This window comes from Heloderma suspectum, chromosome 3 (assembly GCF_057233095.1).
Source record: "Heloderma suspectum isolate Gila_16-S chromosome 3, 16-S_ref, whole genome shotgun sequence".
NCBI classification, from domain to species: domain Eukaryota; kingdom Metazoa; phylum Chordata; class Lepidosauria; order Squamata; family Helodermatidae; genus Heloderma; species Heloderma suspectum.
The window spans coordinates 248,471,596-248,488,266 of record NC_139460.1 but is presented as its reverse complement, the minus strand read 5'-3'; the positions used below and the strand labels follow the sequence as shown (position 1 = coordinate 248,488,266).

Genomic DNA, 16,671 nt, shown 5'->3' with positions numbered 1-16,671 from the left:
TGACCTTATTTAAGTACTTTCAAACAGCATTAAAAGTCAAGTATGAGAGTTCTCTGCAACTTCTGAAACTGTGGAATTGGTGTTTCAAAACTCATAATCTGTCTTCGAGGAAACTTTGACTTTCCTTAAAACAAAAACCACCCCACAACTCATATTCCTACCATGTGTAAAATTACAACTGTGATATTTTCCCCAATTTTATAAGTGTAAAGAACTGTTATTTCATTATGCCCTTGAAAACACCCTGTAGTACCAAGAAGGAAGAAATGGGTGATCACACATCACCATCCTAAACCTAAGCAGTTTTCAGAGGGTTTCTTTTTTTAAGTGGCAGGAAAGGTGAAATGGTTGCATTTACGGGTTTCTCCATGACAACAGAAGGAGATGGAAGAAGAAGCCGATTGTGGCTGACCTGAATTTTTCAAGGAGACGGCTTTGGTCTGAGCAGGGCTCCATGAGTAAGTGTATCACAGTCGCTTCATAGAACATACTTCTGAGTGGGGAGTGAAGTCATCTGACTGGAAGGGGCTGCTCAACTAATAAGAGAGGCTTCCCCCCATCCGGGCTCTCCCCGCTTTGATAAAATCCTGGGAGATTTCCTCCCCTGTATCCACAGTAATCATTTTCTTTCTCTCCCTCTTCCCGCCCGCCCCCACCGACAATCATGAAAGGAACACTGTGTTCTAGCTGCCCTGCTGCAATCAGTGAAGGATGTCAGCTGTCTAGCCACGGGAAGGCAGAGCACGGGAGGAGGCTGCCGGACGACATTTCCGCCTTCCCTGCCCCGGAACGCCCCACAGAATGCCCCGTTTTGGCTGCTCCGTGCTCCTCTTCCAAGTGCGGAGCTGTTCTGCACTGCTTGCGAGGCAGTGCAGAAGGGGAGGAAGGTTGGGTCTCTGGGAACCCACCTCGGAGCACGGGCTCTGAGGTCAATTCCCGGAAAATCTCATATCTTATGGCCATCTAGCCACTGACTAGCGGCCATAGGATTGTTCTCTTAGGCTCTCTAAATGCATTATTTCAATTCATGGGAATCTCGGGAGCGCGCAGTGTGGGGACAAGCCTCATTGAGTTTTGTACTGTTCTGTACTGTAGTTCTTGGGAGTAACAATGGAAGTTACTCCTGAATAGACAGACATATGTTTGTGCTGGGAGGGACAGGGAACACAAACGGATGGGAACCCAGAGCCCTTTCTAACCGAATGCTGCACAGGATCGGGATGATTGGAGGTGGAAGTAGTTACTATCAAATGGCAATAAACAAAACAAGGGAGAGTTGCAGCTTTGAGAAAGCGCTTTACAGCCTTTAGGGAATTAGTGCTTTAAAATGTGCTATTTTAATTCAGGGGGGATCTCTGTAAACTCTGATGTGCACATTCAGGGGACAAGCCTCACTGACCACAATGGGAGTTACTTCTGAGTAGACACTAACTGGTTTTTGTAGGGATGGGAAATACACAGGAAACATCCCTTGATCACAGTGGTCACAGTGAAAGGCAGCCCCCTGGGCAGGGCTAGCATACCCAAGGTAAATGCAGGGATTGGGGCACACAGCAACTATACCGGGGAGAACCCGACTTAAGGAAAAGAATCAGACTTTAAGCAGTCTCAGGAAATCCAGTTTTTCCTGATAAGTTCCGGGGTGGCTGCTGGATGGCCACATCATCATATATCCCTAACGACCTCCAAACGCAGCCAGCTCGGAGTAAATCACTTATGGAGACACCCCCTTAGAAATGGTAACCAAAATGCAAAGTACACCACTGGAAATTCCAGTAAAACTCTATAGTTTTACTGTTTGTTTTTCCCATCTGTCCAGGTACTGACAGGACCAAAATCTCAGGAGTTTCAACTGCTATAGAACAGATGTACATAGTGTTCAGTTGTTCCACAGTGGAAGCTCTGGTTTTGGGGTTTTTTTCTGGCTTAGTCTCCAAAAGCTGAGAATTGTGAGAAGACACGACTTTGAAAAGAAAACACCCATGATGCACAGAGATCAGCTTTTAAAAGTTAATTAAACATGAATTTTCCATCACAATAAGGAACCTATGGGATCTCTTCTTACCACTTACAACTTACCATTTTCAGATTTTGTTTTTCTTTTGAAAGAGGCAATTACTTAAAACATTGCACATTTTTCTTGACACCGCTTTAATAGGAATCTCAGTGTCTATACCTCTGCTATTTCAAGCATGGCAAAACTCAGTTTGATTATCTTTGAACATCCATAAACAAAAGAACAGAGGGATTATAATGCCTTTTGAATGAAAAGAAACTGCAGAAACTGCTCAAGAGACAAATTCATAAAATACTTTCCCTGTACATAGTTAAATAAAAAGGAGCAGTCTGTGCTTTGAGAGTGGTTTCTTACAAATCCAGATTTCCAGAAGGTAGAACTGAATCCCAGCAAAAGTCAGCACTGCTCAGGTTAGACAGAACAAATTACACAAAATAGAGAACAAGATATCCAGGCTTTCGATTTATTTTGGAGCTTAGGAAAGCATATAGAGTACTTACTGCTGGAACTGGAGAGTTCTTTTGGACTGGATGACATTGGCTGAGCACACATTTGACAGAGACAGTCTCGTCCATTAAAGGTAACCCGGTCTCCTGGTGGGAAAGGACGTCTGGAGAGTGAAAGGAGAGAAGGATTTCAATGCAAGGTTATCCCTGCGGTTTCATTTTCTCCATCTCTTTCCCATCTCTCTTCAGCCGCCGCCTTTGGTGCAAATCAATATCTTGCAGGAGCATGGGCCAAAAATGTTCAAAATGTAACACTGGCAAAGGCAGGCATTTGGAAGAAATCCAAAAACTAAATGCACCTCCACTGTGAGAGAAGCTGATGTTAGATGAGACTGAGTGATATCTTTTTTGAAGCAAAGCTATCACAGAAGCCGTAGAGAGAGGTGTTGTGGTTTTTAAGCCTAGCATACATGAACATTTTCATTTGGGAAATATGCCCACTGACTAGTGCAGCCTTCTCCAATCTGGTGCCCTCCAGATGTTTTGGACTTTAACTCCCATCAGTCCCAGCCAACATACCCAATGGTCAGGAATGCTGGGAGTTGTAGTCCAAAACATCTGGAAGGCACCAAATTGGGGAAGGTTAGACTGGCACTTTCTAAGCTCATGTGAAAACGAACCACTTGGCACTATTTGATATTTTGGAATAGCAAACTCTCCCACTTTTTTTCGCAGAAGTTAGCTCAAGTAAATCAGATAGCTCACATTCTACAACTGATGTAAGCAACAAACCTGATATCTGAGTAGTTTCTATTCTTCTTAACAGTCACAGTGGTATAGTTCACCTTGGAGTAGCAAACTCTATCTCGACTCTGCCAACATCTGCATTGTTAGATGGGATACAACCCCAGAAAGCAAAGCTGGAGAACAGCATTGCTCTAAATCTGGCTGCAAGGGTCTAGGAGAAAGCTGCCTGTGGGACACCAGACTAGGTAGCTAGGGCTTGTCAGTGAAGTACTCCTTGCATTTCTGTCCTTAGAGCCAGCTGAGCTATTTCTCTTTATGCAAAGGGAGTTGAGTTCATCGCAAACTGATATCAAGAGGCATTCACAAGCCTTGTGGCTACCATGGAAAACATTAAATCACAATTTCTCACCCGTGGCCAATGGAAAGCTGCAAAGCAATTGACAGGTTAGTTCCAGTGCTCAGCAAAACTGGTTAGGCTCCAATCAGGCCAACACTGGACATAAGTTGGAATATAGGTTGCTGCTTTATACTAAGTCAAATAATTGGTCCATCTAGTTTAGCACTGTCTAAATTGCCTGGAAATGGCACGAGTTCTTTCCAGCCCCTACCTAAAGATGCCAGGGATTGAACCTGGACCTTTTGCATGCAAAGCTCTGCTCTACTACAGAGCTATGGTGTTTCTCCTTGGGACAGAGATAGGGAACCTGTGGCCCTCCAGATGATGTTGGACTACAACTCCCACCACCCCTTGACCGTTAGCTGTACTGGCTGGGGCTAAAGGAAACTGGAATCCAACAACATCTGGAAGGCCACAGGTTCTCCACTCCTGTCCTGAGAAAAAATCTACAGCACCTGATATTCGCAGACAGTCTCCCATCCAAGTATTGACCAGGAATGACCCTGCTTAGCTTCTACAATCAGACAAGATCAGGTGTGTTCAAGATTACATCCACACTTTAACCCCTTACAGTAGAATAACTAGTAAATACTTCTTACAATATAATTAATGGAAAATGAAAATACATCCAGGGAATCATATTTGCCTTCCACCTCAGGGATAGGAGAGAGATATTGTTCATTCATTCATTCATTCATGCATTCATGCATTCATTATACTTCTATACTGCCCCACAGCCAAAGCTCTCTGGGTGGTATCGCAAATTTTTTTAAAAACATTAAAATAAAGTATAAAACCAGTTCTGTCATTTCAGTTTCAGGGGAAAACAGTAGAAAAATGGTACAGGGGAGAGGGTTGATTGCCATTTTTTTTATCATGAAATTTTATTTTATTTTGAAATAAAGTTAACAAAATAAAGGCAACGAAAAGAAGAACATACATAGTAATAAATCAAAATCGCTAAAGAAACAAAGGAATTCACTAATTATACATCTTAGTCTATAACTTATATGTTTTTGAACATCTAAAGTTTATAATCTATAATCTAGATATTAATATCTTAATATCTATGTAATATCTTATCTCATGTTTTTTTCTTTACATTTGTACTGTTCATGATCTCTTAATTGTATATCCAACATCAGCTGACTTACTTGCACACAGTGCAGGCAAAGCAGTTCGGGTGATAGGTTTTCCCAAGAGCCGTCACAACTTCTCCTTCCACAAACTCCGCACAGCCGTTGCATCGGGTCCCGTACATACGCTGGTAATCCACAGTGCAAAGGTATTCCCCATTCTTAATGAAAAAGCCACCTTGAGCCAAGTCGCACCCGCACACTGTGGGGAAAACAAGCAGCAAACAAGAACAAATGAGTTAATAAATAAAGCATGAAGGATTTAGAAAATAGGGCAGTTCATGAGCGGGTGGCGAGATACAATGTTATGAAAGGGACGGTGGGATGCCAATGGCAGCCCACATAGGTAGTAGACATGACTTTGCAGTCAATTATCAGAGCAACACAGTGGAAGCCGTTTGGAGCCACCTGGTTGTATATCCCAGCAGATATCAGTTGGAATGAAAATAATCACTGTTATCCTATTATACCAGCCTTCCCCAACCTGTGCCAAGCAGGTGTGTTGGACTGCAACTCACTTGGACAGCACCAGGTTGGGGAAGGCTATATTATGCATTACATTTATACTCCGCCTTCTCTGCATGATCGCAGAATGGCTTATGATAAAATGTAATTGTAATAGTAGCAATAATATTAAAAATCCAACTGCAGTTGTCAGATCCTCCTTCTCCTTTCTCTTGCCCCATATTAATTTCAGTCAAAATAAAGCCAACAGACAGAATTCAGCCTTGTTGCTTTGCGATCTATTTTCAAGCATACCAGGAAATATGCCTAGGTCTAATTAAAGCAACTGGTGTTCAGCTACCCAGCCCTTCAGGAACTGATCAGTTATCTACCATTCACATAATACTTTTAGTATATGCACTGCTTGCTATCTATATCTCATTCATCCTTTCACAGTACAGTGCTACACATGTCTACTCAGTTCAATAGGACTTACTCCCAGGTGACTGTGTACAGGATCACAACCACAGCAACCCTGTAAGGTGAATTCCCATCATTCTGACTTTACAGATTCAGAAGTGCAGCACAGTCTCTACTATAACTTCCCGGTTGTTCTAAGCCTGTTCCTGAAATTTGAACCAGACTTCTACAGTCTATCCATGAACTCTTCTCTCTTGAAGGATTCCATATGTATTATTACCCATTTTACCTACCCTCTGTTTTATCAAAGTTATCCCTCTGAAGCATTCAGTTCTTAATGTCTGTCATCACATTTTTTATTAACAACTCTGCATATAGTGAGGAAGTTCCTACAATAATCCTCCTGACTTGAAAGACAGCTGACAACTAAGGGCAAATAATTGTTTCCTCCCTGTCACCTAATACTATTCACCTCACAAAAAAACATGTCCTCTCTGTAGGTAATATAAATAGCTATATATCCTGTTGAAAGATGGAGGCATTTAGTGGGCCATGTCTGAAAACAGAACCCTGGACTAGATGAACCATGTGTTCTGATGAACTGGGAGCTTAACTTCACAATGAGCAAATGCACTCCTGCCTTTTACTTCAAGAGATCATCTCTGTTAGGCTCTTAGTGGGGTGATTTCAGTAGCCTCATTCATAGTAATCCTTTAGCTATATAACCCTAAGCTACTTCACAACGATGACACTGTCATCTCTGGTCACAAGATGATCTGGAATAATGCTGGCCTATTTGACTTAAAGAATGTACACAGTACAATGTATAGTACTCAACTTATTCTGCACCTATTGGACAAGATTTCTCTGATTAGCCAAGACTGGCTCCTGCATATGCCATCATTCTTTTATAATGGGCAATAGGAGTTTGTACCAATATATTTGCTATACATTGCGTTCTGCAATGCGTTGTTAGATGCACTGCAGAATACACTGCATCCAACTAGCTTTAAGAAGCCCTCATTATCCTTTAATGTCATGACCATTATCTGAGCTGGAAAGCCAAAGTAAATTCAATTTTCAATACATACATAATTTTGTTTTAAAATAAATATGATAATAACGCAATTCAATGTCAGTATACACTGGAGTAATTCCGTCCTACAACCTTTTCTCTGGGCCTGAAAAACATAAGAAGAGCCATGCTGTATCAGAGCAGACCAAGGGTCCATCCAGTCCAGCATTCTGGTCACCCAGTGGCCAACGGTGTGGGAAACCCACAAGCAGTAGGTAGGTTCACACTCTGCTCTACTTTGTATTCGGTCTAGCTCAAGTTTTCCACCAGAAGGAGGGTTTTTTTTTAATATATGCAGCTCACCGTTCCCCCAAATATGAAATGTAATCCTTCATGTTGATAGCTAAAGACAGACTTAGCAGAAATTGCTCTGTCCCTGAAAGATGAAACACATTTTCAAATGGTTGCTACTTTACACATTTGTTTCTATGTTACGCATTCCAGTGTTACGTTTGGCCTACCTGCAGCACAGTAACATATTGTTTGGGGCTCGTTTCAGAGACAGGCATACCAATAATAATTAAGGAGTGCCTTAAATAAAATAAATATAGCATTAAAACTTAATTTCTGATCCTACGTAATTTTAATGTTAGCAGTGAAATGGCTGCTTTATAATCTGCTTGCTTTAGCACATGATTCACAACTGCAGCCTCAAGTTTAGCAGATCATATAACCACAACAGCTCAAAAAATGCTCAAAGTTAACAAATGTTGTTTCGTGCTTTTCCATCTTGCGCTGTTGCAGGGTGGGAAAGGAACTTTTTACCACTAAAGTGGTGTCAGTGTGGTTGACAGACTTACAGTTGCTGCAAGGCAGGAAGTATTGGATACTTTTGGATCCTCCTCTACTGCATGCCCAAACTTGCTGGCCAGGACTGTGTAGGAGAGGGCAGGGCAGTGGGAGAAAGAGGGACATGCTCCTCAGCCCTCTGCTACACAGGTGTACCAGAAAAGAGGAAGCTTCCTCTACTCTCCTATAACATTGGCAAAGGTGGCTGGATTCACCATGCGCAGGCTCAGAGGCACAGGGAGTAGAGATGGGGGAGAAATCTGTTCCGTACGGATTTCAAACTTTTAAATCAATACACAAACTGACACTGTTATCCTCCAAAATTCGAATCTTGCAATGGAGTCCCCCCCCCAGCTCCAAATGCATACAGAAATGTGTATATTTTTGGGAAATACACAAAATGTACACAAAAATGCATATATAGTGATGAAAAAATACTAAAAATGCATTGTATTAGGATGTTCACAAAAAATCTGCATATTAGGCAAAATTGCATACAAAAATGCATGTATCAGGAGAGATGTGCACAAAAATACGTATGCATTTTCATGCAAACTGTAAAAAAAAAATCTGAGTTCAGGATGCACCAAACTTAAGACTCTAAGGGCACAATCCTAACTAGATAGGCAGCCGCCTCCGACCGCCAACCTATCCAAAGCAAGGCAGGAGAGGCATGGGGGGATCATTCCCTCCACGCCTCTCCTGCCTTGCTGTTTTTCTCTAGACAGCCGTTTTCAGCTGTCTAGCGGCGGGGGCCCGGCTGGGAGAGGGAGCTGTCATATGACACATTGGATGTGTCATATACGCAGCTCCGCTCTCCTTGCCCTGGAATGCCCCCCAACCATGCCCCTTTTCAGTCACTCCATGCGCCTCTTACAAGCGCGGAGGATGGGGCTTCTCCATGCTGCCTCTGAGGCAGCACAGACGAGGGGAGAGGTCAGTTTTCCAGGAACTGACCTCGGAGCATGGGCTCTGAGGTCAGTTCCCGGAAAAGAGCATATCCTATGGCCCTCTAGACAGTGTCCAGTGGCCATAGGATTGCTCCCTAAAGAGGAGAAATGGAGATAAACCAGAATTAATAGATTCATCCATCCCTAACTGGGAGTCTTCCTCTAACTGAGGCCTTACAAACTGAAGAAAGCAGGGTCTCCTCTAAAGGTTGCATTACAAAAAATTAAGACCCCTGTAAAATGCTGCAAGTTTGAAGGGCATATCATACCATTCCATAGAAGCTCCATTATCTTGGATGCATGCAAGGTACAGCCTCCAATTTCATATCTCAAAACAACAATGTTCCCTTCCCTGGGAGCCTCTGGGAGGAGAATAATAGGGAGCAGAGTTGACATTTGCTGTCAGCTCCATCATTGCCACTAGGAGGGCTCAAGTCATTCATGAGTACAAATGACGGAAGAAACTCAGGGTGCCCCCTGTTTTTCAGGAAAAAGCAGCCAGCCTGCCCCATTGAGTAGACTTGATGGCCACATGGGACTGTGTCTGATGCTACTGCTTGGAGGCCAGGTTTACCATGTTGTCTCTGGAGGCCAGCTCTACTTGCATCAGAAGACCTCTTGTCCAGATCCAATCAGCCGTCATAACTCTCCCATAAAGACTCCTGGCTTCAATACAATGCCTTAAGTACTGATAAAAACTCAGATTTCTAAAATCGATTTTAGAAAGAAAAAGAGGATGGAAATATAGACTGCCTTCTATATACACTTCTTCCTCATTTGGATTACACATTGCTATGTGCCCAGTGTAGGTTGATCACTGCTCTAGGCTATGAAGGGAGTTAGAGGGATGACAGAAGATGAAATCCATCCAAATTTAGAGCCTCTCAGGGTTGGAAAATCCTCATTAAACATAGTCGTGAAGCGCGTGTTCTTGATGAGGGGATTCAGTGGTGTTGGTTTCAGAAAGGTAAAATCCAGGAACTTTACATAGCAGTCCACTGTTATAAATTTGGACATTAAGTCTAAATTTATAACAGTGGGCCAACATACCACACAGATGAATCCAATTCCTTCCTACACTTCTCTCTAGGCTAGAACTGGATTTTAACAGCCGTGTCCCCACATTCAGTTCACGCTGAGTATGGCAGAGGCATAGCTTTATAAATAGAAAAAGATTTTACTATCACATGTATTAGAGCAGGCGAGCAGCAGTAATTTCTTTTGAAGTGCATGTCCCATTTAAGGAATTTTATGGACGGCTGATGTTACTTTCAAAACAATTAATATTTCAGAAATGTTATGTGGTTTGGGAGGCTCATTGCCCCTGCCCCCAGCTCTCCGGAGCAGATAACTCTGAGCAGTTCCTCTAACAGTGTTAATTTTCTTTTTGCTTGCATAAAAGTCCAGTCTTTTTCCCCTCTGGGATTTGAAGCTGTCAGGATTTTTAAATTAATGTAAGTATGTAAGAAGACTCAGCTTTGTGCAATGCACAGTATATCCATCTTTTTCTTTTCTTTTTGGCACACAGTGGCAAAAATCAACATTCAAAACTGAGAACATTTTGAATGTTGTTTCACTGGATCATACATTGTTTACAAAACATAGATTTAATATATGACTGACAGCCCAGATCAGTAGGGAAGAACTATATGAATTCTATGGGAAGGCTTTGTCCTTCTGCAGGACTGTATCTTATAGACATGTGTAATGCACTGGAAAACACCTGAAGTCATGGAAATGTGATCTTGGTGAGAAAGGTTATAGTCCCAGAACTATGCATGGAATGATACTTACTATTAATTTTTCTTGTTTATGAACTACTAGGACTAAACTTTTTACAGTCATCTTTCAGTAAGTTTCCTATGGAACAAAAAATATTTGTATGATCAATAACAAACTGAATACGCTCACACATTTATCGAAGATGTGATAAATTCTAAGAATGTTATGCACACTCCAGGGCTGAAAAATCCAGTGACTGCAGAAAAAAATGGCAGCAGAAGCTTGTGTATCATGGACATGGCACAAGGACAAAGTGAAGTGTGAAAGGAGTTCTTTACAAGAGTTCATTTGAGCTTTCTGATCAAAAGTGAAATACATGGGAGGGCAAGTTCATGTACTGAAACCTAGCCTTTGTCTAGTACAGGGGAGGGCGATATGTGGCTCTTGGGCTGCATGTGGTTTCTGCCCTCACCCCCAGTGCAGCCCCTGCCTGTCCCCCATTGCCCTCCAAAATTGCATTAAAAATAGGCAGCAAACTGCTACAGATGCTTATTCAGGACAAATTTAGCTTGTTTTCAAGCCAATGATTATTTTATTTTTTTTCTGCTGCCACCACAGCAAAAGTCTAGCCCACAGGAGAGTCCAGGGGGAATTGGCCCCCAGACCACCTGAAGTTGCCCATTCCTGTTCTAGTACATTACAACTGCTTCCCTTCAGTGATCCCTATTCAGGGAAATCTCATGACCACAAACACATTAATCTAGTTCTAATAAGTCAAAATGGTCATTTGAATCAGTCTTTAGAGGACCAAGAACTCAGTGGTAGAGCACATGTTTTGCATGCAAAAAGGTCCCAGGTTCAATCCCTGGAATCTCTAGGTATGGGAAACACCCCCATCTGAAACCCTGGGGAGCCGCTGCTAGTCAGTATAGGCAGTACTGAGCTAGAGGGACCAATGGTTTGACTCGGTTTAAGGGAGTTTCCTAGGATACCAAACTATTATTCTGGTCCATCTGTCCTAAAGGTCATCTGAACTGCTCTATATCTTTGCTGAGTTACTGCTGTGCAGTGAGAAGCTGCCAACCACACTGAAATAAGAGACATACCAAATTATCCTGTGTAATCTTGGATTTTGGGGGTCCAATTTCCTGAGCAAGCAGCAATACGATAGGAATGTTACATTAATAACTTCAGCAACATTATCATTTCTTTCCCATTATAGCTATAAGCAGGATCTGACAGCTATAATGATCTATAAGCAGATCATATAATTTGATAAACTACAATAATAGATTAAGTAAAATACAATAGTATAGTATGGCTTAAAATAAAGCAGAGAAATGCACATTTCTAATCCTCCCATGGCCCTCTTTTTTGTGGCAGTGCTCATAAATTCCTGTCTCAATTTTTTATGTCTTTAAAATGGGCCATTGCCTTTCTGTCTCTGCCTTTATTTACACTGTATGCTTTGTTACGCATGCAATATTAAGCACCATGTGTCCCTGGTCTAAAATGGAGCCTCCAGATGTTATCACAGTAAAAACTGAAATAAAATAAAGGTTAACTTAAATGTGAACCATGTGACATTTAAAAAGAAGAGACTTGTCCAATGCTTGCGACACTTTCTGAACAAAACAGAGTCAATATTTGAAGTCCTGAAAGCCGCTCCTATGACAAAAATTGCAGCACAGGGTTGGTGTCCACTGGGTAGGCTGTGCTATGCTGATGTGCATATTTGGAATCCTCTGCATATGACTCATTTGCAAATAGGCACAGGTGCAAGTATTTTGTGTCATGACAGTAATTCCAAGAAGCAGTCCAAGGAGAGTAGAAAAAAAAGGTAAGGTTGGAAGTTGTGGCTCTCAAATGAACAGCCACCAAACCCTAGTTTGTTATACAATACAGAACCAAAACAACAGCCTCATAAACCAGGAGCCTCATATACTTTGACATACCAAGCAGGATAGGGGAGACCAAGGAGAGAACAATAGGTAACAACATCCCTCTGTAATGGCCCCAGGAGTGTAACCAAGTCACCTATAGTTTTGGAGGGGCCTAGATATCCATAATGCTTGGTTTAGGTTCATTATAAATGCAATTTCCTTGCTAGTGAGCCTCTGAGCATGAGAGATGAGTCAAAGGTTGATAGCGCGGCCTCAGCACATTCCATGCTAACGACAGCTAGTATCTTATCAGGGCCTGGGATGTGCCTGAGAAGTGAGGCTATGTTTATGCCGAGCTACAGGTGGCTGTGCTGGGAAAGTTCTGATTGTTTTACCTCTGCACAAGTACTGTTAGCTAGGGATGTCAGAGAATTCCGCCACGGATCTTGGTGAGGCCGAATACCAGTGCATTCGGCCCCCTGAAATCCATGGCGGAACAAAGCCCCTCACCCCACCACCCTGCGAAATGAGCCCAGAACGGAGCACCTACCTGCTGCCATCTGTGCTGCATTACGAATGGCAGCCACGTCTGCGGCCGCCATTCGCTTCTTCCATATAGCCGTGATAGGCTACGTAAATACTTACGTAGCCTATCACGGCTAACACAGGGACACCATTTGCGGCAAAACTAAGGGAACGCAAATGGTGGCGGCTACGGCGGCCGCCATTTGCGTTCCCTTTTTTTTTTGCCATGATAGCCTACGTAAATATTTATGTAGGCTATTACTGCAAAAAAAAGAAAAGAAAAAAGAAACACAAATGGCATAGTGGCCGCCATTTGAGTTCCCTTTTTTTTTTGGCCGTAATAGGCTATGTAAATATTTACTTAACCTATCACGGCAAAAAAAAGGGAACGCAAATAGCGGCCACTGTAGCCGCCGCCATTTGCGTTTGCTGTTTGTTTTTTTGCCGTGATAGGCTACGTAAATATTTACATAGCCTATCACAACAAAATACAGGGACACAAATGGCGGCAGCTACGGCCGCTGCCATTTGCGTCCCTGCTGCGGGCGGCCCCAGCTGGTGGCTCCACGGAATCTCCACGGAGCGGAGCTGGCCAGAGATAATTTCGGGGGGAGGGACGGAGTGCCTCCCCCCCACCGCGAAGGTCACCCTTCGAAAAGGTAAGTGACTTTCGTACATCCCTACTGTTAGCCTATGCTGGGAAAGTTACAAATGAACGCTAATTAATGCTTGCTTCTGTCATGCTGCCTCACTGCTGACGTGTATGGTATAAAACCCATTTTACCCCATGGCTCTGGGTTCAGAGAAGCTGTCTGACCCAACCATTGGGTACACCTGTGTGCTGTAAGTACTCAATAAAGTCTCCTTGTAAGCAAACCTGGATCTGGCTTATCATCATCTCCAAACCTTAGCAGCCCATGCCCGGGGCATACACCTCCCCATCCCCCACAAGTGTTACATAAGAAAAGAACTGAACAATTTTAGCTTCCTAACATCTTGCCAACAGCAAGAGTCAACAAGGAAGATAAAACCATCTGCCCCCACCCAAATGTTGCTATAGCAGGTGACTTCCAGTCTGAGATACAGACAGATTAGATCCAGTAGATTAAGCATGGCTGCACTTGCAATTAATGTACAAACGTGGGATTTCAACCACACTTCTGCCTCCCCCCCCCGCAACTTTCTAGCAATGATAATCCTGTGAAGCATTTTTCCTCCAGCTTTAAAGAATCTGCCCAGTGCACTTTTCTTTTCTTTTTTTTGAATATATTTTTATTTATTTTATATGAATGAAATTACCAGCAACCTCATCAATGCTTCAATTTCCCAGCAATATGATGAGGACACCACAATAACAAAAAGAGAAAAAGAAAGAGAAAGAGAAAAAAATAATGGGAAAAGGGAGAAGGAAAGGAAGCGAAGAAAAAAGAAGAAAATTCCTTCCCCATCGCTCCCCCTCCCTCTCCCTCCCCCCTAACGAATTGAATTTAAGCTCCAACACTCCCCGGCCCCCATGTCATTCTATTTTAAAGACTATATCTATAACCTTAGCAATCTTACAATTTAGTATACAACCTTACATTTCTATATCATATCATCAATCTTATATCAAAAAAGAGGTCTAGAATTCATTCCCAAAAGCCTAGTATTATTAGTAATAATAATTATATATGTACATATATACATACATACATATATTATATAACAATAAAACTTAATATAAACCAACATTCAGTAATATGTTTTATACTAGATATATTATCTATTTTAAAATAAAAGCAAGAAAAAACAAGAAAAAGTAAGAAATGATAGAAAGCAAATATATATATATAATAATTTATCTTCTGAGTTAGCCTGGATCAAATAGACTAAATAGAAACAATTAACAAAGCTTGTTTAAAGATTCCAATTCACGGGGTTGTAACAAAGTTCTCATGCTTTTTTACATTCAGCCAAGCCTCCGCCATTTCATGATTTTGAAACTTCTTCATCTGACCTTCAGACACAATACAGAGAGTAGCAGGATATTTTAAGTAGTATTGTAAATTCATTTGTTTGCCAAGTTCTTTGCTTTGATAAATTGCCTTCCTTTATTCACCACCTCTTTAATGTAGTCTGGAAATAGCATAACTTTATCTTCTTTCCAGGAAAGGCTTTGTGCCTCTCTAGCCAAACGCAGGATAAAATTATTTGTGGAGACTTTTGCAAATTGAGCTATGATGGTGTAATCACTCCCTTTAGCATTTGGCACACGAAATGTCTGCTCAATATCAAGTAAATAATCAGATGGAATAGGGAGTATTTCATGCAAAAGTTTATCCACAAAAACAAGCAATTTTACATTATTAGGGAAATCTTTAATCCCCAAAATTGGATCTCTTCGTGAAGGCCTCCAGTTGAGAGATTCGATCAGAGGTGTTTTTAAAATAAATTTGTGTCGTGGTTTCGTTTCCAGCCACACGGTCTTGAAGCTCATTAATTTTCGATTCCCTTTTTTGCCGTGATGCATTAATCAAATCTATAGCTCCTTGCGCTCCATCAGAGCGGTGATGGAATTTTGGATTAAATCCAACCTCTTGACTTGCTCTGTAAATTGCGAAGATAAGGTCTTTATCAGCGTAAATAATTCACCTATATCTTCTCTTCTTGACATTTTTGACACAGAAGGTTCGGGGGGAGTAGATGCGAGCTCCTTTCTTCTCCTCAGTACAGGCATGTTTCTCTCAAGCAGATCTTACAGGTCTTCAGATGTTCTCAAATATTGTTAAAATCATCCCTCAAATGTTGTTGATATTTCTTAAAGCATGTATTATATGGGAGACGTCAGCCCTCATTTCTCCTATAAAATAGGAGTCTCAGTACAACTTTTTGCATTGGTAAAGCTCTGAGGAGATAATCCTGGCATCCAGCCCCCCCCCCCACTATCGTTTGGGAGTTACCTTTCTCCAAGATGTTGTCCAAAGCTTGCTTGCCTTGCCCTGCCTTTCCATTCCGGCGGGGAGATGAAAAGGTTTTTCAACCTTTTAAAAAGCTGTTTGAGAAAGCTCCCACAGAGCCCCGTGGGAAGCTGCCAGAGCGACATTGGTCCCAACTGGAAGTTGATCCCCCCCAGTGCACTTTTTCCCCTTCATGGATCACTGCCTTGTTGTGGCGAAGGGGCTTGTGTAACTCAGTGAAGCCATAAGCTATGCCGTGCAGGGCCACCCAAGACGGACAGGTCATGGCAGAGAGTTCTGACAAAATGTGGTCCACTGGAGAAGGAAAGGGCAACCCACTCCAGTATTCTTGCCAAGAAAACCCCATGGAACGTATCACAAGGCTAAAAGACATGACGCCGGAAGATGAGCCCCTCAGGTCGGAAGGTGTCCAATATGCTACTGGGGAAGAGCAGAGGGTATTTCCAAGTACCGCCAGAAAGAGTGAAGCGGCTGGGCCAAAGCCGAAAGGACACTCAGCTGTGGATGTGTCTGGTGGTGAAAAGAAAATCCGATGCTGTAAAGAACAATATTGTTTAGGAACCTGGAATGTAAGATCAATGAATCAAGGTAAGCTGGAGGTGGTCAAACATGAGATGGCAAGACTGAACGTTGACATCTTGGGAATCAGTGAACTAAAATGGACAGGCATGGGCGAATTTAATTCAGGTGACCATCATATCTACTACTGTGGGCAAGAATCCCTTAGAAGAAATGGAGTAGCACTCATAGTCAACAAAAGGGTGGGAAAAGCACCCACCCTTTTACAATGGGTGCACCCACCTTTTTTGAGGTACAATCTCAAAAATGATAGAATTATCTCAGTACGAATCCAAGGCAAACCATTCAACATCACAGTAATTCAAGTCTAAGCCCCAACCACTGATGCCGAAGAAGCTGAGGTTGATCGGTTCTATGAAGACCTACAACAACACCTTCTAGAACTAACACCAAAAAAAGATGTCCTCTTCATCATAGGGGATTGGAATGCTAAAGTAGGAAGTCAAGAAATCACTGGGATAACAGGCAGGCATGGCCTTGGTGTACAAAATGAAGCAGGACAAAAGCTAATAGAGTTTTGCCAAGAGAACACGCTGATCATAGCAAACACTCTTTTCCAACAGCACAAGAGGCGACTCTACACA

General features: G+C 42.2%; 1 protein-coding gene across 6 annotated transcripts in view; it reads right to left on the bottom strand.

The window, feature by feature from the left end:
• The window catches only part of ABLIM1 (actin binding LIM protein 1), a 310,327-nt gene that overhangs the window by 143,555 nt on the left and 150,101 nt on the right, over window positions 1–16,671 (bottom strand). For all 6 annotated transcript variants that reach the window (XR_014789481.1, XR_014789480.1, XR_014789479.1 and 3 more), the window contains exons 3-4: window positions 4,762–4,945; window positions 2,518–2,627 (exon numbers count right to left, since the gene is read on the bottom strand). Coding sequence is in view for 1 of the 6 variants with exons in the window: in XM_084846146.1 (XP_084702272.1) it covers window positions 2,518–2,627; window positions 4,762–4,945 (294 nt within the window). In the remaining 5 variants the exon portion in view is untranslated. The remainder of the gene's footprint in view (window positions 1–2,517; window positions 2,628–4,761; window positions 4,946–16,671) is intronic.